This window comes from Helicoverpa armigera, chromosome 4 (assembly GCF_030705265.1).
Source record: "Helicoverpa armigera isolate CAAS_96S chromosome 4, ASM3070526v1, whole genome shotgun sequence".
Taxonomy (NCBI): Eukaryota; Metazoa; Arthropoda; class Insecta; order Lepidoptera; family Noctuidae; genus Helicoverpa; species Helicoverpa armigera.
In genome coordinates, this window is record NC_087123.1 from 1,629,969 (window position 1) to 1,654,021 (window position 24,053).

General features: G+C 34.0%; 1 protein-coding gene across 7 annotated transcripts; it reads left to right on the top strand.

Moving 5' to 3' along the window:
- LOC110370496 (very long chain fatty acid elongase 7) lies at positions 1 to 23,830 on the top strand. Of its 7 annotated transcripts, none has more exons than XM_021326318.3 (6): positions 1 to 161; positions 18,121 to 18,218; positions 19,779 to 19,969; positions 21,144 to 21,218; positions 21,506 to 21,805; positions 22,392 to 23,830. In XM_021326318.3, exons 2-6 carry the CDS (start codon positions 18,158 to 18,160, stop codon positions 22,602 to 22,604), a joined length of 840 nt encoding a protein of 279 aa, XP_021181993.1. In that variant the 5' UTR covers positions 1 to 161; positions 18,121 to 18,157; the 3' UTR covers positions 22,605 to 23,830. The 7 variants fall into 7 exon arrangements, with proteins under 7 accessions (XP_021181993.1, XP_049702813.1, XP_021181996.1 ...); XM_049846856.2 differs by having other exon boundaries at positions 10 to 161; positions 18,124 to 18,218; XM_021326321.3 differs by having other exon boundaries at positions 25 to 266.
- Positions 23,831 to 24,053: the final 223 nt, after the last annotated feature.

The following is a 24,053-nucleotide window of genomic DNA, read 5'->3' on the forward strand; positions in this document are numbered from 1 at the left end:
TTGGTATCATTTAATGTATTAATAATAAGAGGTGACCATATTTTTCATCACAATCCAAAGAGACTCTGCGGCTGACGGTCAGTTACGAGTTCGAAATTCGAATAAGTTTTTTTTAAGTGACGTTTATAGTGACAGTTGTGTGTGTGTTTTATATTCAGCCAGTGAGTACTTAGCATTTTATTAATTTGGTATAAGAACTTTTTGAATGATTTCCCGAAGGATTTTTTGTATTGCTTGTGGATCCCTTAGGAATTTGTGTGACATCAGTGAGTAAAGATGAAGGTTTTTTTTTACAATTCTGCTTGTAAATAAATGTTTTGCTTATTTATTTACATATTTTAAGAATACCTAACAGTGATTAGTACAATTTAGAGGTCGTGAAGCGGATTTGAGAGAGCTCTTACAGTAGGATTGGTTGGTCAGTAAGAAGAATGTCAAAATTATGAGTAACTTTTTTTGTGACCAACCATTTTGTAATAGTTACCTTTGCATAGATAATCTTTTGTAATGAATGAATTTGTAACGTACAATTAGATCTGCAAAAACATTGGTAGGTCTTGACCTTGATATTGATTGCCAGTACTAGAACTTATGTGAAAAAGAAAGGATTCCTTAAAAAAATCAGAAAGAAAATGGTGTCATTTCCTCATTTGATAATTAAGTTTTTTATCATAAATCATACATGAGTATCTAATACTGTGTGTATAATTTTAGAATGTATGAGATAACAATCTCAGTCACGTGCAATATAAAACAATAGGCTCTTCAGTACAAGTGCTTGTTTTAGATAGTAACATTCACATTTATACATATCTACATGTTACATGATAACTGGTAATAGTTTAGTAGTTTTAATCACGACTGCTGAATGCTTAATATGAGGTTTAATTCCCGAGTCGGTTGATTTTTGTGCTTTGCGAATTAGGTCCCGGGTGACCTTGAATTTATGGTAAAGGGAATGCTCCTTATCTTTACTATAATGAAGATTTAACACGCAGATTTATTATAATGAAGAGGAAAAAATTTATTGTTCGTTGGTACAGGCTCAGAAATTACTGAACTAATTTGATAAAGTATTTGACTGTTGGAAAAGTACACTCTTACCGAGTAACACAGGCTATGTTTTATCCCGATGTGGACAGCTGTTCCCACCGCGGAAAAACACTAGATTATCGCCCTATCCTCAAACCAACCAGTCTTTTATTTTCAATCCGTTCATTTCCGTGAAGTTTCATCAAATTCAGTTTAGAAGTTTATTCGTGAAAGAGTAACCAATTTATCTGAACATGCAAGCTTAGAAGGTTATTAAATTAATATGATGCAAAGATAAAAATGATGCGAGAAGCCGAAAATCGATCTCAGTGGCGTGCACTTGGAGAGGCCTATGTCCAGCAGTGGACTGCGATAGGCTGATGATAATGATGAAAGATAAAAATGTAGCCTGTGATCAATTTATTTTATACGCTTTCACGTTAAAACCGCTGAATCGATTTGCGTAAATTAATACTACCTATGTATACAATACATTTTAATGTTGTCCAAAGAAATGTATTATGTAAAATGATATTATTATTTGTAAGTACTACTTATATACAACATTTTCAAAGTAATTTTCCTACAGTGCCGGGGACACTTACTTACTTTATTGTTGGTGTTTTCTATTTTACAAGTCGCAACCGTCACACACGATAGCGCATAATGATGTATAAATTATCTTTAGTTTGGCAATGAACGTCTTTGGCAGTCTTTACGGGTAGTCAGAAGCCAGCAAGTCTGACAAGCAGTCTTACCAAGGGGTATTGGGTAAATGGGTTGAGAAGGTCAGACAGGTGGTCGCTACTTGTAAAACACTAGGACTCAGCTGGTTATTAAACTGGAAGCTGACCCCGACATAGTTGGGAAAAGGATAGGGAGATATCGAGTTTGGCAGACTCGTTAGTGACACTCCCATAGTCCACGAGTGGGGAAGGGACGCAGCAGGGGTGATTTGATTACACGTACGCTAGGGTCGATAAAAATGAAACACATGTATTGAATGAAATTTGATTCTTTTTTCGAGTGCAGTTTTGTGGTCGTGGAAGAGAATAATGATATTATTTCACCGATTTTACCACAATATAGTTATCGGCACGGATATCGAGCCATGACCTTCACCTGCGCAGAAGCGATTTATTGGTTTATTGTCTTATGTGTACTTACAGTGCGCAAAGCGATCCCCACTCTTCCGCCGAGAGCCCAATATCCGTGCCGGTAACTATACTTTTGCGTATAGTATATTACGTTGTTACTCTTTGTGCCGTTTCTGTTGACAGTAACGTCCTTCGTACACACCTGAAGACCATGGGAGTGTCATTAGTGCATTTGCCAAGCTATATTTATCTTAAATCCCTTCATATTATTTCAGCAAGAAATAACTGACCAACCGATTAACTGACTGAAATATAGCTGAAAACTTTCCACGGGTAATACTTAAAGACTATATTTTATCCATCCACGGGCAGTACCTTTCACGGGACGTGGAGGGAACCGTAGGAAAACTTGCTGGAAGTTTTATGATTTAAGTATCGTTTCTGATAAATGCCTACCTCAATAATTATCTAAGTAGGATAAAATTATCGTAACTCCATTTACCATAATAATTGAATAATTTAGGCAAACTGGTTTTGCTAACTGATATTTTTTTCACTTAACAAACACAGTTAATTCAAAGAAAAATATCTACTTGATCTAACCAAAAACAAGTTAATTAGTGTTCCCATCTTATACAGTCATTAAATTGTCATTTTTGTACTTTATATCTGGACGAATTTTTTGTAGTAAAAAAATCATACGAACAATGAACATCTCATAATGAGGGCTTGTTTTTTGAGAAATCGGTTGAAAAACCTTTCATGTTAAACATATACTTACGATAAAAAAAAATCTCACTATACAAATTCAAAATGATTATCAACTGCAAAGAAGTTACATGAATAATTCCAATGTATCCTGCGCTCAATCACTCTCCGATCGTTCAGATTTTCCTTTCCATCGGGCTATGAGAGTGAAGGAATAGTTAGTGCACCTGTGTCTGCGCAAATGCTCGTGCACTTTATTATGTCCTGCGCAGTTGATTGATCGCTGCTCTACTTATGTGAGAACATTACTATTATGAAAAAAAAAAACAAATACACAAAAATTTTCTAAATAAAAATATCAATCAATACAACCATGATAAAAAAAATCTATTTATAGGTCTAAGAACCTCCAATCTCATTAATTTCTGCATGATTAAGCAAAGCAGAGTGTGCCAAAAATTCCTATTTAATTAATTTCAATAGAATTAATTGTCACTTTCCTATGTTTTTATGCTTGTTACGTGCTTTTTTCTTCTGACGTCAAAGCCCTTCTATTTTTGGCAATTATTTGCATAAAATAGATTCGGCGCAATGATTTGACACGTGCATTTTATACTAGCTTAGTCTCGCGGTTTCACTCGCTTTTTTAAAGAAACTAGATTTAAGCAAAACGTAAAATGTAACGTAAATAATTATATTTCGTGCTGATCTTTTGAGTCTAGGTGATGAAAATATTTACCTTATTTAAGTACCTATAGATAAAGTGCTGACAATAATAATTATTTAAATTATATAATTTTACCATAGAATACAATATTTAAAAGATAGGAAAAATATAATTTTAGTAGCTGATGATTCTTCAAAACAGATTTTTGAAAGAAAAATCTTCCTAACCTCCAATACATCCCTTTTTTTGTATAGTCTTTTATTTGTTTACATAGAAGAAAGTAATAAAAATAGCCCGTGCGTAATTTAGTAAAATGCTATAAATAAAAAAACTAACGTACTTACGTAAATCGCATAAAATTACCAAAAATACTACGCAGGTACTATGATTATAAACTTTTCACGTCCAAAATGCGTGAGCCTAATTTGATTAATGTCATGAAAAACCTAAATTAACATAAACTACATATTAGTTAGTAAATTAGAATGCAATTTTAAATTCAAATTATCGGCAAATTCAATGTATGTTTAAGTACTAGATTTGTTTATTTAATTTACTTTTGGTAGAATCTGATTTCTAAAATAAAATATTTTAATTCAATTAATTTAGGTATTCCTCGAAGCGTATCTTTTAGTAGTAATTATTATCGGTAACGCTAATAAAAAGTGCGAAAGGTGCCTCAAAACGAGAGATACTTAAAAAAAATGGTTTCCCCAATGGCCATATAGGTTCATGAGATGTCTGGTATATAGCTTAAAATTGAAATACATCTAAGTAGTAACAAAAGGAACCCAAGATGACATTCCAAAGAGCTACGCTAGGATTGCACTTATAAGATCTATTAACTTGTTAACATCATATGTCTAGCTTCTTCTCATATAAGTTGAGGTTGGCTTCCAGTTTAACCAAGTGCAGTTAAAGTACAAGTGTTTTACATGGACCAACTGCGTATCTAACCTCCTCAACCCTGTTACCCAGGCAACACGATAACCCTTGGTAGAACGCAAGGACTTTTTTGCTACCAAAGATGTTTAATTGACAGCCGGACCCACCAATTTAATATCCCTTCCGTAACACGGAAAAAAAGGCTCATTTAAAGTTTAATGCTACAAAAAAAACCTCATTCAAATACCATAATTTCATTTTTTTTTCACAATCATTTAATATTGAAATTACACCAAGTGCGTGAGGAAAATTTTGAAAAAAAAAAAACTATGCGAGAAATGTCATTTTGCCTTGACCACCATAAAAAGTAGTAATTTTTATTACACTCAGGGCGTAAAAAGAGGGTGTGAGCATAAGGTGCGCGATACACGAGCGCTCCATTTAGAATAGTCCGCGAAGGTTAGACGGGCACCGCGCTTTGCGCAGCGGGGCCGCGCCCTTACTTCCACTTTGACCTACATTTTCGTCACAACATTATTTTCGATCCAAACTGAAAACATACTCTTTAGTTTACCCATCAACAAGAAAGAAACAAACGTTGTCAAAGACGTCAGTAGTCAAGAAATCTGTGTGTTTTTATCCAGTGAATTTCCTATCTCTATTTGTGTACCATTTACTGTTTGTTCCAAGACAATTTTATTTTTCGTTTCTTTTTTTTAATTTTATTTTTATTTTTTGTGACAATGATCTTGTTTGTTGAAGAAGAAACACGTTTCAGTTTGTGTTAGCAAGAATTATTCGTTGACTTGGATTCGTTTTGAAGTGCTCCTGATTTAATACAGGTATGTGGGATTTTAAAGCCTCTACATTTGCTCGCGGTTATGTGATATAATAGCGAATAGTGGCAGAAATAATTTTGCTTTTGCATTGAATAAAAATATTCACATTTTCTCCTTCTTTCTGAATATTGTGGTGAAATGTCAAAGAATAAATAGCGGCGATCAGGATTTTTTTGGTTATTCAATTTATTTATTATCGGTATCTTATTCTCATACCTAAACGGTTTAAACATAAAATCTCAAACGCTATTAACAGCCTATTATTGGTGAATAATTTGATAATATTCAACAGTAAGCGTAGACTAGTATAGGTTTTTAACATGTACTCAACAAATAAATCCTATCGCCTTCATCAGGTGCGTAATTTAACCTTCAGATTCCATAGCACCTACATGATTTTAATATTTTTTGTTAATTTTGGTACATGGATATTAAATAGGTACGTGTAAAAAAAAAGTCTGAAATCACCAACTCTCATTGAGAAAGCCGTGGTGATTTAAATAGAGTGTCCATGGAGTTTATTGCCGGTTCTTCTCCATGAGAAGATCCTCTCTTTGGCACCGTGCAAATAGTTTTACCTTTCAAAAGAGCTTTCATAGGCCTATTTAAAATAAAATTAAAAACATTAACTTTGAAAACGCTCAATCCTTTTCTGTGTGAGAGGAGGCCTGTGCCCAGCAGTGGGACGTTTCAAAGGCTGATGATGATGATAAAAAATAGCAATGTCTACTTTCGTACGTTCCAATCTACTTGAGATAAATCTGTACATCCACCTGAGTATTTTAAGGCCATTGCAAATGTAATCTTGTTACTGTTATCAGATCGGAAACTGATAACAACATTGGTTTAGTCGGTCTTTTGAGCACGTTGAAAAGTGGCGAGAAAAAACGTGTGTTTATTATCATGGTTATTTAAAAATTGTAATGTTAAATTGTTTGTTACACTTATTAAATTTTGATATAATTTTGCATCATTTTTATTAAACACATTATCTACTTTTTCAATGTTGAGAAATCATATTGTGAGCAAAGCATTGAGTATCAAACTAGATGGATATAATACCAAATGAACTATACATAGATTGTGTGAAAGTAATTATTATGGTTGAAAGAATGTCACTTGTGAGATAACATCCAATATAAGTATGGAAGATGAAAACATGCTGCGCAGACCACAAAAATATAATAATAAGAGACAAATGCTGATGATGATAATAGGCTATTTTTAACCAACTTCCCAAAAAAGAAGGAGATTTTCAATTCGGATATTTGATTTATGTTTTCTGAAAGCAAAAAGTAATGTCTTCAAGACGCGGGAAAAACCACGATAAATTGATATACAAGTCATAAAGAATAATAGCTCAACTACATATTTTCATGCTGAAGCTATGCTTTATGCAAGAAAAATAAACAATCTGGGTTATGTTAACCATTGTATTTGCCCAGTAGTCTGGAAACTTGCTTCAGTACTGATATCTTTCTGAGTAACTGAGTTTACATAGACTTCATGATTTTTGTTTATTTAAATTGAGAATAGGAATAGTACTATTTTTGATGTGCATGAATGAATTCAAAAATATTCGGTTGAAAGATATAAGTGTTTACAGAATAATAAATGTGATTAATAAATTGGAAAATTGAAAGGTATGTGAAGAAGCGCGTTCAGCAAAAGATAAATATTATGAAAGAATTTTATTTTTTACTATTTCAGTACTGGACCCTAAAATGAAAAAAAAAACTGAAAAAAAAACTGAACATGAAATTGAGAAATTATTCAACACTCTTAACAAAAATTTGCATTTTTTGAACATTTTTAATAAAATGCACATAATAAATTATTTTAATACTTTTCATAGGCCTTGAATTTTCTGTTGGTAAAAGATATAAGTATAGTTGTTACGCGAAAAACCTAACAATTGCTGTGATACCGTGATTGACAATACTCCGTGTGTGCCCATTCTCAAATCATCGTTAGAAATAATAGTTTATAATTGTGTGGTGCGTGAATCGCGTGATCAACTCTGTAATATAATATTTATTTTTAAAGTGTTTGAATATTTTTGATAGCCATATTTATCGGAGTACCTCTAGTGAACGAATCTTGTTTGGATACTGAACCTGGTACGTACCAATGTATTTTTTTTAAGTCATCTGTCACAGTGAGGAAAATATTAATTTACACCTATGGATTGGTACCTATACCATTACGTGGGACACTTGCTGTAACCGTGTTAATAATATTTTTCTGGATATTTTTTTTTACTAGACACATCTGTTCTTGCCTGCGAAAGTCCTCTACAGATGATTATAAATAGTTTTTCGAAATTAAAGCATAGAGAGAAATATGAAGAAAAACGTTATTTTGAAGTCAGATATTTTACAAATGTCCCTCAATATGCCTCTTTTCATATTTTCATACCCTATTGAAACAAAATTTCATATTTTGAGTTACAGTCTATAGAGCACACAACAGCAATAAATCATAGTCTGAATCCCTTTTGGGACGTAATTGTTCTTCATTTCTGCAGTAATGTATCAATATTTAGATAAATCTGTACTAAACTTTATGCCATTTTTAAAACACATTTTATTTAGTGTATAATCCTATAACACCGATCTGTAAACCCTATCAACGATTATTATACAAATTTCACTCGTTAAAATAACTAATGGATCAAGGGTAACCGTTCAATTGTAACCAATAGCACAAAATAGAACAGAAGTCAATCTCATGTATGTACTTCACTTTTCATGCCTAAACTCGGCGGTCGCGCTAGGGCTGTCAACTTTTTTATAAAACTAACGTGGTAAGGGTAAACCAATACCTAATAATAAAATATTTAATGTGGCTTACAAGAGGTTAATAAACACTTTCAAAGGAAATTCGTTTGAACGAGATACCGAACTTTTTTAGAAACCGCATTTTACAATTTTGTTATTTATAAATATATACTTATCCTACTCTTTACTTGCGAAAAAAATATTTTTGTGTGTAATGGATTGGTACAGTCCCTGATCTAAGCTTGCTTCTGCCTACAGAAACCTTGATGTGCGAGTTTTATTTCGTCTACCTTACAACATACTCTCGCCATGATCACAAAAATTATCAACTCCTACTAGTAATAATCTTTGAGGGTAGGTTGGGAGGTTCGCCTTGGTCGACACTTGCAAAATTTATTACGGCATTGGGCCAGAGGCCGCCGGGCCGCTTACCTACCCACCTAACTGTACCTACCAACTGCGTTTTTTAAACGAACCATCGAAATATGAGAAAATAAGCAGGTACATACTATAGGTAATACGGCAGGCTAAAAAAACGACTGTTCACTGTTTTAGTTGTATTAAAACAACCGTCCACTGAACAATTTAATACGACTTTTTTTGTTGCTCCATTATTACTTTTTCTTTTGTTATTAAAATTAAAAATATTACAGTCAAATTACAGTTAGTATCACAACGCGTGCACATTTATTTACCTTGTGTGTGGCGCGCGTATCTCAAGAAAACGACAGCCGCGCTCGCACTGTTTTGAGTTGTTTTGAGACAGGGCGTCTGTGAACACGCACACATAGACACCTATGTCTGCGTGACTCGAACGCGCTTTGTATGTAGATTGACTTCTGTACCTATGTATTTTGTGCCAATAGTCCATTGTCAATGTACCGACCTTCTATCAGACTCATTCATTAGGTAACACACACATGCTCACTTACACTCACACAAACACATCACAATAGCGTATGCAAATGCATTACATCTTCACTACGAACACAGAAAGATCCCTTTATTAAATAAACTCAATTTATTTAGTTGATATTTCTTACTATAATTCTAGGCTATTGTTCTATTGTTTTAATTGTACTAAGTTAATAAAGTGTATTTTGAATTTGTTACCAGATTTGTGTTTTATGAACTTGTAGAAAATTACTATTTCAATGCCAAGGCTATCAATATAACTAATATATTGTTATGAAAATACATATTTATGTATCTAAGTACGTTACAGGTAGTGACTGAAGGAACAATGGAGGTCGACTGTAAGAAACGTTCAATAAATCTAAAGGAATGATAACATGATGTCAGAGATATACATAAATTCCTACCATACTGTAAAATGTACCAATCCATTCTGCCATAATGTCAACCTGGACTGTAAAGTCTGAAATCACCAACCCCCATTGAGCAAGCGCGGTGACTAACGCTCAATCCTTCTCTGTGTGACAGGAGGCGTGTGCCCAGCAGTGGGACGATAAAAAAGCTGATGATGAATGTCAACTTACTATCCTAACAAGTAGCTAAAAGTCTTTAAGCACATCTTAAAGTTTTCCGATTTCATAAATTCTAAACAAATTGAAAGATTTCTTGAATTTCTGTACTATCTGTATATCGACGGTAAAAAGGCAAAAGGGGTCAAGCGCCACATTTTGCGATTTTAACTTTTTTATTGACCCCAACTCCACTATTTTTTCTCTTTCGAATGGTCGTAGTATCGTTTTCCTAGCATGAAAAAAAGTCGCTTGTACCAAAGAATTATTTGTACTGAAGTGCCAAATCGATACTTACCAAAAGTGCTCAAGCGACACCAACTTTACGTTTTTGTATCGCCTTGTCATTTGGCATAATTTTAAAAACAATATTAGAAGTAAATATGTCGTTTGTATCCATTTTTCTTTTATTTGTTTAATAACTATAACGTCGCTTACACCAATAGTAATAATTGTCAACTAAACATAAATTGGCGCTTGGCCCCTTTCTTAAATAATTTTATTTTCATTACGTTGCATTTGATCCACTCCGCACGCACGACAGCGCCCTTGCAAATGGGTATATGTCTCGTGTAGGTACGTGAAAGCGAGTTCACGCGTGTTTGAAACGCGATCGCAGTTTTTAACACATTAAAATTTTATATAAAACATGTCTGCAACTCCCGAAAACGTGAAATTGCGAAGTGTTTTAGGCCGAAAAAGACTTGCTAGTACCAAGAAGGTTAGGTATTTGATTATAATGATAGCAATAGAGGGGTCGAAGAAATTTAAGATGCCGTGATTCCTCTACTATCATCGGCAAATTCATCCTCATTTTATTTATTTTATAAAAATAAATTTAACGTTTCTTAGCATAGTTTTTTAGGGTTCCGTACCCAAAGGGTAAAACGTTACCCTAATGTTTTCGCTCCTCTGTCCGTCCGTCCGTCCGTCTGTCACCAGGCTGTATCTCATGAGCCGTGATAGTTAGAGAGTTGAAATTTTCACAGATGATGTATTTCTGTTGCCGCTATAACAACAAATACTGAAAACTGGAATCAAATAAATATTCTGGGGGGCTCCTATACAAAAAACGTGATTTTTTTAAGAACTGGTAATAGGTAGTAGGTACGCGTTTCATAGGTACATGTTGGATAATTTTATTACGAGAGCAACTTGAAAATGTGTTTATTGAGATATCTTAACGATATTGGTGTCAAATAAAAGGCTAGACCTTTTTTTTGACACCAATTTTTGTATAAAACCATTTTACCCGTTTTTGAATCATGTAAATCGGTTCACGTGTTTAGGAAATCATTAAAAATTTGCAAAAATGTACACAATCATAATTTTTACCAAGTTATTGTGGTTTATTTACTCAAATAATGTGATAACATGCTGTTGTATGTACTATCAGTTAGGTAACTGCTGTTTTTTGGATCTCAGTTTTGTTCCTTGTATTGTTTTAATTTAAATACATAATCCATAGTTCTATTACCTACCTGCTGTGCCAAATATAAAATAATACTGTTAATTAAGATATTTTAACTTAAGCCAAAATCTGACTTAGTTCTATGATCTGTTGTGCCAAATAAAATAAAATACTTTACTACTTTATACACGTGGAGCTTAGGCCAAAATCTAAATATTCCAACATTCAATATTGGTGCTTGACCCCCTCGCAAATGCGATAAACCTGGTGAAAACCTGGGGTCAAGCGACATCTATCTTTGAATCTATTGATCTCAGGCTTATTTTGATGTAAAATTATTAAAGAACATTGTATTTAAGTAAACTTTTCTGAAGATTGTGATGTGATTCAATAAAGCAATAAAGAGATATTATTTTTTTAAACTTTCTTTTTACTCTCCTGAACAATTTGATCTGTGGTGCTTGACCCCTTTTGCCTTTTACCCGTCGATATATTGATTAGTATGATCCTGAGGCCTTCATTTCTCACGACTTTAATAACAATATCTTATGTATTAAGGATGGTATGAAATCATCCATTGTACGATTAATAGTTTCTGTAAATTGTCATTTAAATATAGGTAGTTATGTACTTTTTGTTATGTTAATTTTATTGTACGTACGTGATAATGTTGCATCATATTCATTGTTTAAGCACCTTCAATATATTTAAGGTTCATGTCCATTAGATGTCTGGCAGAGGTTAATAAATTCATACCTTTGTACTGTAATCGATTTTGGATATTTCTGGACACTGTATTTCTTTATTTTGTACGCATAATTGGGATTTGATCATCATCATCTCTCTAGCCTTTTCCCAACTATGTTGCGGTCGTCGTGTTTTACAAAGAGCGACAGCCTACCTGACCTCCTCAATCCAGTTACCCGGGCAACCTACCCTAGGTAAGATTGGTCGTCAGACTTACTGACTTCAGACCACCCGTTACGAATGTCAAAGATGTTCAATGATAGCTGTGTCAATCGGGAATTAATCGTGATGTATTAATATAAAAGTGCGATACCTTTTTTAAACTACAGTCCAGTTGTGATCACGGTCGATGCAATACAGCCGAAACGTCGGGTTAAAAAAAGGGTATCGTACCTTAATACATAATTATATGTGTAGTAGGTTACCAAGGTTTAAAAACCTTTGTAATTCAGTCTGTCGGTTAAGTTTGTGTGTAAAATGTAAAATGAAAAAGTGACTAATACTGTGTTATTTTTGTAACATTTACTAATTGACTTTCTAACTACATTATGTCGTGTATGATATCAGCAGGTTAATGAATCCAATTTTTCGTACGTGCCTTTTGAGGCTAGCGTATTTTTCTGTATGTACCTATATTTTTCTGACAACCAGTCTTAACTAGGTATTTTGTCGCCCGGGTAACTGGGTTGAGAAGGTCAGATGGGCAGTCGCTCCTTTTAAAACACTGGTACTCAGCTGCATCCTGTTAGACTGGAGGCCGACCCCAAAATAGTTGGGAAAAGGCTACGCAGATGGTGATATTTTTTTTTAATTCAGCATACACTCTTCCAAAATGGAGCACACGTCTCATATTTTTTAGTTTCAAGTCACTCTCAATGTTAATCGATAAGTGGCTTTAAGAGTAAATCCTTGCACATTTATTTTTGGATACTATCTGATCCTTGTAAGCATGAATTCTGACACTGAAAGTTCATTACAGGTTTAAAAATAAACACTTGTTTTTAACTGACTTTCAAAACAGGAGGACGTTTTTTAATATGTATGAATGTTAATGAAGTTTAGTTCCGCAAAAAGGTGGGCCGATAACCGTGTTGCGATGTCTTTATTTCCCATAAGAATTACAATTTACTAACACGATAAAAAATACTTCTGATATCTATCTCGTCAAAGCAGCCCGTAGTCTGGAAGTTGGTGATTGATTCACCCGTGCATCGGAGAGCACGTAAATGTCGGTCCTGCGCCTGATCTTTTTCCGGTCGTGTTGGATTGCCGTCCCATAAGGTTATGAGAGTGAAGGAATAGGGAGTACACCTGTGTCTGCGCAAATGCTTGTGCACTATAATATGTATTGCGCAGCTGGCTGATCTCCTTAAATGAGAAGAGCCGCCATGGCCGAAATCGGCCGTGGGCGCCATTATAATTTCTAAAACCTGGTTTATTTTAAGCTAGGTCCGCTGAATTTGTCAATGTTAATTTCATTGAGCATTATTCACGATCTGACATTGTTGTAATTCTAGAGTCACGGTTAAAAGTCAATATCTATTTTCAATGATATCTGTCAATGGCCCCTCTGACTAGGTATATAAAAAAGAAAAAAGGAATTTGCTATTTTAAACGTAGCAGAAATACCTTGATTTTGGACGGGTGAGGTGCACAGTTTCATATCTGTATGAATGTTTTTAATCTGTATCACGTCAACGCTTCTTTTAAATTGGAGGTCAACTTAAATAAGATTAAATTTGGCATGGGGCATGAAAACCAAACAGGAACATCGGGTAGTTTTTTTAAGCATAAAAACGTACTTATAGCCAGTCAACCAAAACGGTTATAACTTCAGATCCGTCTCAAAAAACGCTCGCAGGGTGCAGTCAAACTGCTTTCTTTCGTGTCAATTTCTTAAATCACATTAAGTAAAATGATTTAAAAATGTAGGCCACTCATAATCATCCTCCGAGCCTTTTTCCCAATCATGTTGGGGTCGGCTTCCAGTCTAACTGGATTCAGCTGAGTACCAGTGCTTTACAAGAAGCGACTGCCTATCTGACTTGGTTAACAACCCGATACCCCTTGGTTAGACTGGTGTCAGACTTAAATGTAGGCCACTATGTTGCAATTAACCAAGTAAGCTAGAAAAATGGAATTAGCAACAGTAAGTTCACTAATTACTTTTCACTTATGGCTAACGTGTGAAGGATGCAAATAAAAGTTACGATATTGTTGTTTTCAATGTCACTACACTCGTATAATGTCTTACGGTAAACGCTGTTAATCCATTAAAAGAGTGTAATAGTAGTTTTCCCTCAAGTTATGTGCATGAATAAACGGTTCAATAGTATTGGAGATAAGGCAGTAGGTACATTCAAACATGTGATCATAATTGAGCATACTTGTTAGCGCTTTTGTTTGGCGAAAAATGATATTTATTATAAAAATAGGTTGAAAACAACACTTGTACGTGTAAAATTTTAACAGTGACCGTTTGAAGATATAATGCTTGGATTCATGCGACAATGCGACAGAGTTTTTGCGCGTACGAGCGTATGTATTCGCACCTTAAAAACGGCTTGCGTGAAAGCGCTCTGATCATCTTTCACTGACCCTGAATTATATGAAACTCGGTAATCAAGTCTAGACTTTAACTGAATACGTTCCTCAAGAAAGCCTGTAAATAAACAAAAACGACGATTTGGCCATATCGAAGAACTCCCGATTTGGAAGTCCATTAAAATTACTTGCCTCTTCATACCATCGAAATAGTACCCATAATATGTCCAATTTGCTTCCCCAGTTTTTTGTACCAACGAGAAAGTTGAAACAATTATTTCTTACTCACTCGAAAGTAAAATCAAGCTATGAGTCAGTTTTTGTATGTATTATGTCATGAGACTTAATAGTAACTGCAATTACTGCTGTTTTGCGTACGTTGTGTATTATGAAATGGATTTGCGGAACTTGACACGGATATGTGATTTGAATGATATTTAGTAAGATTATGATGAGCCATAAGATAGTATTTTCCTTGATCCGCTATTGTTTTGTATTGCGAAACTCAGAAAGGCTGATTAACAGGAGAACCCCTTCTCGCAATCGAGTGATGATGATGATGTCTGTTTAGCTGATTATCGGCCAAGGCGGCTGTTCTCATAAAAGAAGATCAGCCAGCTGCGCAGGACATATTATAGTGCACAAGTTAAGTTCCTTCACTCTAAGGGACACGACCGGAGAAAGGTCAGGCGCAGGACCGACATTTACGTGCTCTCCGGTGCACGAGTGTATCAATCATCAGTTTCTGTTTTATCGGCACGGATATTGAGCCCTGACCTTCACCTGCGCAGAAGCGATCTCTCTTCCGCCGAGAGCTCTATATCCGTGCCGGTAACTCTACTATGAGTCTCGTAAATTTAACCAAACGTTAAACTGTATTATTTAACACGGTCGTTGTATAAATTACAATTTAATTAAGTCACTAGGGCACCTATTTCACTTAATGGCTAATATAATTATCATTGTGATATCACATTGTTACCACGCAACGGTCTCATTTTTATGAAAGAGCTGCTAATGCATGATCTGTTTTTGCTGAGCTGGGTATGCTGGCTCCCAAAGGCACGCATGGTTGACATTCAAAGTCTGCGGTATAAAAGAACCGCCTTACCAACTATAAGAAGGGGAAAATTCCTGTAATAAAAAGATGTTATGATAACATTTCGCAAACTACCATTCAGTCGCGGTATTTCGGCTGTACTGACATTTGAATTCTAAGAACTTTTTGCGGGCGTAAGTACGAATGTGACTTGAGAGTCCGTATAGTTTTGATCGATCCAGAATTTTCGGTCACCTCTGTCCTACGTCTATAAGGGTACTGTGTTTTTGAAAAAACCCTCAAGTTTATATTGACCAGCTTATGAAACACGAGACCAAAGCGATTACGTTTTTAATTCGGTAGACTTAGATATTATCTTGATGACGTGTTATAAATATTTGGAATATACAAAATGTCTGCGGTACAGAATAACCCACTATTAGGTGACAAGACGATGTTAATCACAGCTGTTATATTAATGGCGGTACAATAAATGTTATGTTATATGAAAAATGATGACAACCTGAAAGAATGATTGGCTTCAGGAAATTGTTTTGAGATAACATCTATCATAACAAAATTCACGTGGACAATGAGCATGCCTTCTTTGTGTGGAAAAATGGTGTCTTTTAGTTAGGTAACTATTTTATTTGTAGTTACCTATTGCATATTCTTTCGTCTTTCTTTCTTCGGAACATTCGCTCGTACTTTGTTTTTTCTTTTCATAAAATACCTCCAAGATGTGCACGTGATAAATACGTAGGTGTGGATGTGCTCATCATTTACTTTATATCCTGATGTCCATAAATGAATAATTTCTTCGAAATAAAAATAAACAAGGTGCATCCGCGAATTATAAATGATATTACTTATGTAATGATCGAAGATGAGTAAGAACAGGCTTTCGTATGATAAAACGAGGTCGAGTGTGTGACAGCACTTGTAGTAGGTTCCGTAGTCAGTGAAGGGAAATAATCCAACAGTTATTAATAAGGGCTCAAAATCAGACTTGGCCTTCTACTTGACCACAAAAGGAATGTGAGGGTTTCCCACTGGCGACAAACAAAACACAGGCCTACTTATACCGCAAAGAGAAGGGAATCATATTTTTTTCCTCAAAAACTCAGGTAGTAGACAGTTGTTCTTCCATTTAGTAATCTTAATTTTAACTTGAGTAACTTGAATAATATTTTGATTGTGTGTACAACTAGACTTTTCTAAATTCACTCATGTGATATACCTATAGTCATTTAATGTACAGTATTGTTTTCTCGTGTATTCAACTTGGTGATAATGCCAAATGTAACCAATGATGTATCGTAAGAAAATGGTTTACGGTTCGACGGAACCCCAAAGGGTATTGATTGACTAATGACCTGACTACTTTCAGACCTTAAAGAGACTTGACGGGCAAGGGTGCGATATCATGAATTTATTTATATTCTTAAATGATATAAGGTCATTGATTGACTTGTAACCCTTGGACTTGAGAGACAGGAATAAATTATCAACCAGGTAGATAAATAAGGGTTTTGAAGGTCAGGGCTGCTGGTTTTTTTGCTATTTTTATTTTTGGAATATTTTTTTCTGTGGGTAAAGTTTTTTTTATGCTTTTCTTTATTACATAAATTAAATTAGCAATGTTCAAGTAGTACCACCTGTTTGGTGATTCATTTGTTTCAATTACTTAAAGTGTGATTTCATTCTAAGTGGATATTTAATTAGATATCAATTATGACTAATTTTTGTAGACATTGTAACAAGTTAACTAGTTTCTTCGATATAATTTGCCAATGTTCATTATGATCACGATGTCATAATGTGATCAGCTTTACCCACAATGGGACGGTCATAGAAATTTACTATTTTCTACTATTTCTCTACTAGCTGACCGCGACCTTGAAGACTTCTTTGAATCATTTTCTTGTTGTCTATCATAATGATCCATCAAAGTGAAAAACTTATGTTAATATTTATAAACTTAATTGTTTCCCGAGGGAACTACTTCCAGCACCCGGCTAGAAATTGGTGTTTTATCAGGCGCTAGATTATCTGTTAGTTTTTGAATGCCGTACAAACAAACAAATCTACTCTTAGATTAGAATTTTAACAGAGATCTGAAAAGTTACTTCAAGTTACCAAAGACAAGAAACGCCTAAAACATTTCTAGGAATGTTAAATTAATAATATTAACTAAACATAGAATTTTAATGCTTTAATTAACTAATTGGGTACAGAGCGGTTGGTACGTTTGTCAGGCATTTTTCCTATTAGATAATGAAACTTGAATTGTAAAACCATTACGTTAGTTCATTACGAATATTTGTGAGAGACACTTTAGCGCGTTGTGGGTGTAAAATTATAATTTAACGTATGAAGAATTTGGTGTGATTGCAATTTGTGAGTTGAATAAAGATTGGATTAATATATTTAAGTGAGACTTCGTGTGATTTGTGGATGCTAGTTTTGGAAATATGGATCTTGATTAAGTGAAAATATTTCTCGTCTTCAAAAAATATGTTCTGCGCTTTGGATGGGTTTGAGGAATCAATTCCAAATCAATAATATTATAATGTTTGTAAAATATTACACATGGATATGTATGCCCTGTTTGGATCACTGAGGCCTGCCTCTAAGGTTCCAATATATATTAATAAGATTTTATATCAAAACAGCATTTCTTGGTTTAGAAGTTCTTAAAATTATAGTTCGTGTTATACAAAAATTCAAAGTGTTAGTGTTGATTGTGCAATGGATTTATCGAATTATTTCATTTGAATAACGATTTTAAATAATTTTTGCCCAAAATATATCTCATCTCAATAATATAACGATTGCGTACTTTTTAACCCGTCAAAATAATCAAAATGTATCCTTATTGTTACAGCAGCAGAGTTGAAAACGCGCCGTAGCAACATATCATCATGAACTCAGTCATAGGTCTCAGTCCGAAGAATCCCAGCTGGGATTTAAATAAAAGCAAATGTAAGTAAAACTTTCAACATTTTCCTGATAAAATAAAATCTACTGTTGTCTCCTTGAGGTTTTAATATGACCTACTAGCTGTTCCCTGGGGTTATTCAGAAAGTCTGACAACCAGACATGTCAAGGTGTATTAAGTTGCCCAAGTAACTGGGTAGATCAGATGGGCAGTCGCTCCATGAAAATTTGTACTCAGCTAAGTAAAGTTAGACTGTTGGCCTACTCTTAACATAATTAGGAATACACCTTCCGCCAGCGGTTTCACAGCTACCCAAGAAAACTACTTCACGCAGATCAAATGTAACCTATGTGTTATTCTGCTACATAAGCAATATCACTGTTAAGTTTCATCAAAATCCATTTAGTAATATTTGCGTGAAAGAGGCAATTATGCATACCTACACAAAACTTTCGCTTTTATAATGTTGTAGGATAATTTATTACGCTGAGGTAAGTTGCGTTCCATGGAAGCCTAATTTAGTCGCTACAATTAGAAGGTCATTCTGTTACCATACGCGATAAGTTGTAGTTACCAAGGAAATACGTTACAAGGAGTTATGTTATTATAATATTTATTCATAATGTGGTTTGTTCTACAGAAGGAATTTCTTCTTTATCCCTTTTTACAATTATTATTATCTTCACAGCCTTTGAACACATACCTTTCATATGAGTAGTATTGTAAGATAGTGTGTCTGTACAGAAAATATGACACTTTTGCCAACATAATAAAATAAATTATTATTTATACAAAACAATGAAATGATAATGATGTGATTAGTTCCTTAAATATTAACATAAATCACACATTTAGTGCATTGGAAATATTTAAATAAAATGCAAATTTATATGAAAAAATCTGAAATTCAAAACACAAAAATATCATTGTCGTGAATGTAAATAATGTATGTCCCATAATTCACTAAAAGTATCCTTAAAAAATAGAATAACATAAGACATAGAAACACAAAATCAGTAATTACGTATTGTATCATTTTCAGGTAAAAATAAAATAAGTAATAAAACAAATAATAGGTATGCATGTCGTATACCTTTGTTTTTCGAAACCTGTGAAACAACCTCAGTGGATTGTTAACACAAAAACAATGAGAAAACCATATAAAAGATTAGGATTTAACTTATATTTTATAAGACTTTTTGTTATGTTTCAATCATAAAAACATTAATTTGCTTCCAGTCTAACTGATTGCAGCTGACACAAAGAGTGACTGCCTACTCTTCTCAGCCAAATTAGGTACCCGGCCAACTCGATACTTCTTGGTTGTCAGACTTTCTGTCTCAAGATGTGACGTCAGCCAAAGATGTTTAAATGACTGCCGGAGTCCACCAATTTAAGGTGCCTTCCGAAACACGGAGTTTATTAGAGTCAATCAGACTGCAACCGTCGACGGATCGAAACTGTTTCATATCTCTCAGTTGTTTGTTCATATATCTATAATGAAGTCACTGTAGCCAATGTCATAGAGCTTTTGATGATTGAGAGTTATTTTACGAGACATTTACATAGTACGTACTCCATTTGATTTTTTTTTTTTTTTCCAGATGAAGAAATTGACGAGCTCCCATTCATGGCGTCCCTGGGCCCAGTCCTCACAATCCTGGCGGTCTACTTGGTTTTCGTGCTGAAGATCGGCCCAGTGTTTATGAGGAAACGAGAGGGATACAAACTAACACACACACTACTTATTTATAATGCCATACAAGTCGCCATTTCAGTTTATATGGTGTACAGGGTGAGTTGTGTTTTGATACAAGCTATTAAAAAAAATGTTTGACCCATCTGGGTCTGAAGTTCAGAAACTCGGACTATAACATAATAGGGCTTTTACTATCCTAGGGAAATCAAACAAGCCTAATTTGAACAAAAATATAGCTAATATGTTTATTATTGCAAACATTTTTGGCGCAAAGAGACAGATCACTCAGGTACCTACTAAGCCACGGATCTTTGCACAAGCAAGTCGCATGGGAATATACATAAATTACATCTTTAGGTATCATCGGGTGACGGATAATTTAATTTGTAAATTTTAGGTTTTAATGCGACACGTGTATTCAATAAGGTACCTTTTCAATAAATAGGCATATAGCATAATTATTTCAAATATTTAAATTGGACTATTCGAAATTTCATCAAAAAAAGGTTTTCCCCAGTACAGAGTACGAACAAGAATCACTTTAAATAAATAATTATCAATTAGGTAGGTATTTATTTGTATGTACTTACGTAGGTATGTGTTTTACAAATAATCAGAAACGTTATGTAATAAATTAACGTACTTGCTAAATTCTTGCGAATATTAATGAAGTTTTTTTTAAAATAAATCACCTTCAATTTGTATTGAACTAATCTCGTTAGATATACTTTTACGTGTACATATTAAAATTTGCTGGTTCTTATTTACACACAACATTCAATTGCCAATTTTCTTAAAGACGAGATTCTACTGGTGCAGCACTGTGTCGCACAAATTATGATTTTTCACTACAGAAATATTGTAACTTGTGCACGATATGGTCATATTTCCACGTGAACATCATGAGTAATGGAATTGCACCGACGCGTGCACATGGGTATTTTGGTTCGAGCTCAATTGGTCGCGAATAATTTTGGTATTATCTCAAGCTTGATTCGCAGTTTTAATGGAAACTGCGAATCGTTTTATTGAACCAGTAGTAGTATTTAGTTAACTACTATTATCAATTTCATGGTGTCATACAATCCTAAACGTCGTTCAATACTGTCTGTCAGTATTAAGAAGTTAGTAAGAAAGAGCGCCTGATAAAAATATTGTGGCAAACATTCACTGCTTAGCAACATAAACTTTGTAATAAGTCAGGTTCATGCCCACATGTCATTGTTTTTCTATTTTGCTTTGATAACATGATTTATTCTTTTGTTTTCAGTTCTTCATAGATCTCATACATATGGGTCTGGTACCTAAGAAATGTTACATGAACGAAGACAATTCGAGAAACAGAGTAAGTAGAATCCATATTGAAATAGTTTTTGGCAACTATGAAGTCACATTATGTTATCATTATTATTAGATAATAGTTTTCTAATTTCGACTTCCCCACGATTTAACCCATGTCCATGAACTACCTACCACACATAGATTAAATGTAGCATATTCCCGTCTCCAGGATACCAGCTATCACCATGCCAAATTATATCTCAATCAGTTCACCCGATTTAGCGTGAAAGCCTAACAAACCTACACACTCATTTAGGATCCTTTCTGACAATCGAATATTTTTCTTTTCAGATCCTGTTTGGCACATACCTATACCTCTCAGCGAAACTGTCAGAACTTCTGGACACTGTATTCTTCGTACTTCGGAAGAAGACCAGTCAGATCACGTTCTTACATTTGTACCACCACACAGTCATGGTCATTGGCACATGGGCTTTGCTCAAATATTGGCCGTCACATACGCTGATCTTTATTGGGTTCCTAAACTCATTGGTACATGTCTTCATGTACACTTATTATGGATTGGCGGCGTTGGGGCCAAATGTGGCCAAATATTTGTGGTGGAAGAAGTATATGACGAAGTTTCAGCTGGTAAGTGCATTTTATTTTGAAAAAAATAAGTTTCTACCTTTACATGATTATTAAAATGGACAGGATTATTCTGATTTTTAGTATAAAAGACAGAATCAAAATTCGTCTCTAGGCTACCATCTTCGTCATGCAAAATTTAGTTCTAATCAGTTATACCGTTTTAGCGTAAAATCATAATAAATAGACGGAAAAAAAGTTATCCAGAAATCCAGAAATATTTTGAACCAGTCCCTGGTTATATATATTTCTCATTAAAATAATGGAAGCATAACAGGAAGTTGCGTTTAACAAAAGGAAAACCAATATTAATATGATTTTTTCCTTTGTTTTTGGACATTGAACCTTGACCCTTTACGATACATAAAATATTACATATCATGAAATACGTAAATATGTGATGATGAAATTTTAATTAATTAGTTTTAAATTATGCAATTTTACCCGAATATAAATAAAATAATTATAAGTTTTGAGGATATTCACCCAAAAGTGATGTTTTAATTATCCAATAATTCCTGGTTCACAAAGTGTCAACGACCAAAAACAATCGCATAATTTTTATGAAACTTCCTTATTTTTGTTTCAGATTCAATTCGTGTCAATTATCATCCAATATGTTGCCACAGTCAGAGTGTCAGAATGTCCTCCCGCTAGGGGAGTTGCCATTTTTGTATCTTGCAACACCGGAGTCATTCTCCTACTCTTCTTAAACTTCTATCGTCAAAACTACAATAAAAGAAGAGGGGGGATAGCAAGTAAATTGTCTATACCCGCAGTGTGCCTTCATAAAGAAGACTAGTATACTTTTTAAATTAAATAAGTGATATTTTTAATAAAACCTCTGTGATGAAAAGACATTCAGTTGCCTCGTGGTCTGGGAATAATTTCGTATTTTATTTAAAAAATTCGATTACGTTACGATCTTTGTAAATAGTTATTTTAAACTGTTTCTTATGTGTAAAAAGACTTTTTTATTGAAAATGATGGTTGAAGTCTTGTGTTGGATAGAGAGAAATGAGAAATTTGTTGGAAGCTAGCTTAGTTAGTTTTTTTAGGCTGTGAAGGTAAATGAACACATATAGATTTTTTGATAAATCACTAAATTTCTTATGGGATTGTAATGAAGTGGCCTAATGTTCGATTTCAAATGAGTTATTTCACGTGTAAGGCCTAGACTCCACTAAAATAGAGTTGTGTGGAGAAGTTTAATAAAAAACAATAGAATTTCTTCTCTCAAGAATACTTGATTGATTAAGTGATCGTTTGAATAATATTATTCTATTTTGTACTTGTCAAAAGACTGCCCCATTTTGCTGGAGTCTGGGCCCAAGTGAGGAAAGACTACTTAAATATTGAAATGGACTATAAAGAACTGTTTGTAAAATGATAGGACAAATATTTGGTATTTATAAACAATAGGTAGGTAAAATATTGTATTTCGGAGCACTTTGAATTCTAAACAATTTTCTTGTGGCTTATTTAGTGCCTTATTATTGTTGAAAATTTTGAGTGATACTTTTTATGCTCGCTTTAAAAAGATACAGTGTTCTGGCTCCTTTTAAATATGTTGAGAAAATAAAAAAAAATGTGTGGTACAAGTATTACAGGAATAATATAATGTTTTCTTTGTTATGGTTGGATCAAACAGTGTATTTTAAGACCTCCTAATTTATAATGTTTACAGACTCTTACCTCGAACTTAAGAAATATATTTATTGCCTTAATTTGCGAAGCTGGCTTGCTATGCTATACTTTTAAATCGAAGGTCAGAAATGGTGTGTGCAATTAAAGGTGCAATTCCACGACGAACCCCATGCCACAGGAGGAAGCTGCGGCCTCGTGCGATCTGTCTTGGAATAGTACCTTAACGAAAAACTTTTATGAACAAAGAACTGTAATGAATTTATTGTAAAAAACTATTTTATATCTGGAACTCATGTCAACGAACATTATTTTGTAAATTATAAGTTATAGGTGGATAAATGTTAGAATAAATATAATAAATTATGACTTTCTATCATTGTACTTTTGTTTTTATTTATTTAGACTGTGAAACTCATTATTATGCCAACTCTATGCGGTTGTGTATTAGTGTGACAGCTGTCCATTTTGGTCATGGAATCCCATTAACTGTATAGTTAAAATAGTAGGTACATACTAAATAATAGGATACTGCACGAAAGCTTGTGAGTCATACTGTGTGTCTAAACGTACATGGACATTTTCTTAATATGCGTAAACTCGAGTT

What these genes read in the sequence shown, in the direction of transcription:
- LOC110370496 (XM_021326318.3), top strand. Translation starts at nt 18,158, where the DNA reads ATGAACTCAGTCATAGGTCTCAGTCCGAAGAATCCCAGCTGGGATTTA. An exon ending in AAGACAATTCGAGAAACAGA is followed by an intron (nt 21,219 to 21,505) that starts GTAAGTAGAATC and finishes TTTTCTTTTCAG; the next exon opens with ATCCTGTTTGGCACATACCT. An exon ending in ATATGACGAAGTTTCAGCTG is followed by an intron (nt 21,806 to 22,391) that starts GTAAGTGCATTT and finishes TTTTTGTTTCAG; the next exon opens with ATTCAATTCGTGTCAATTAT.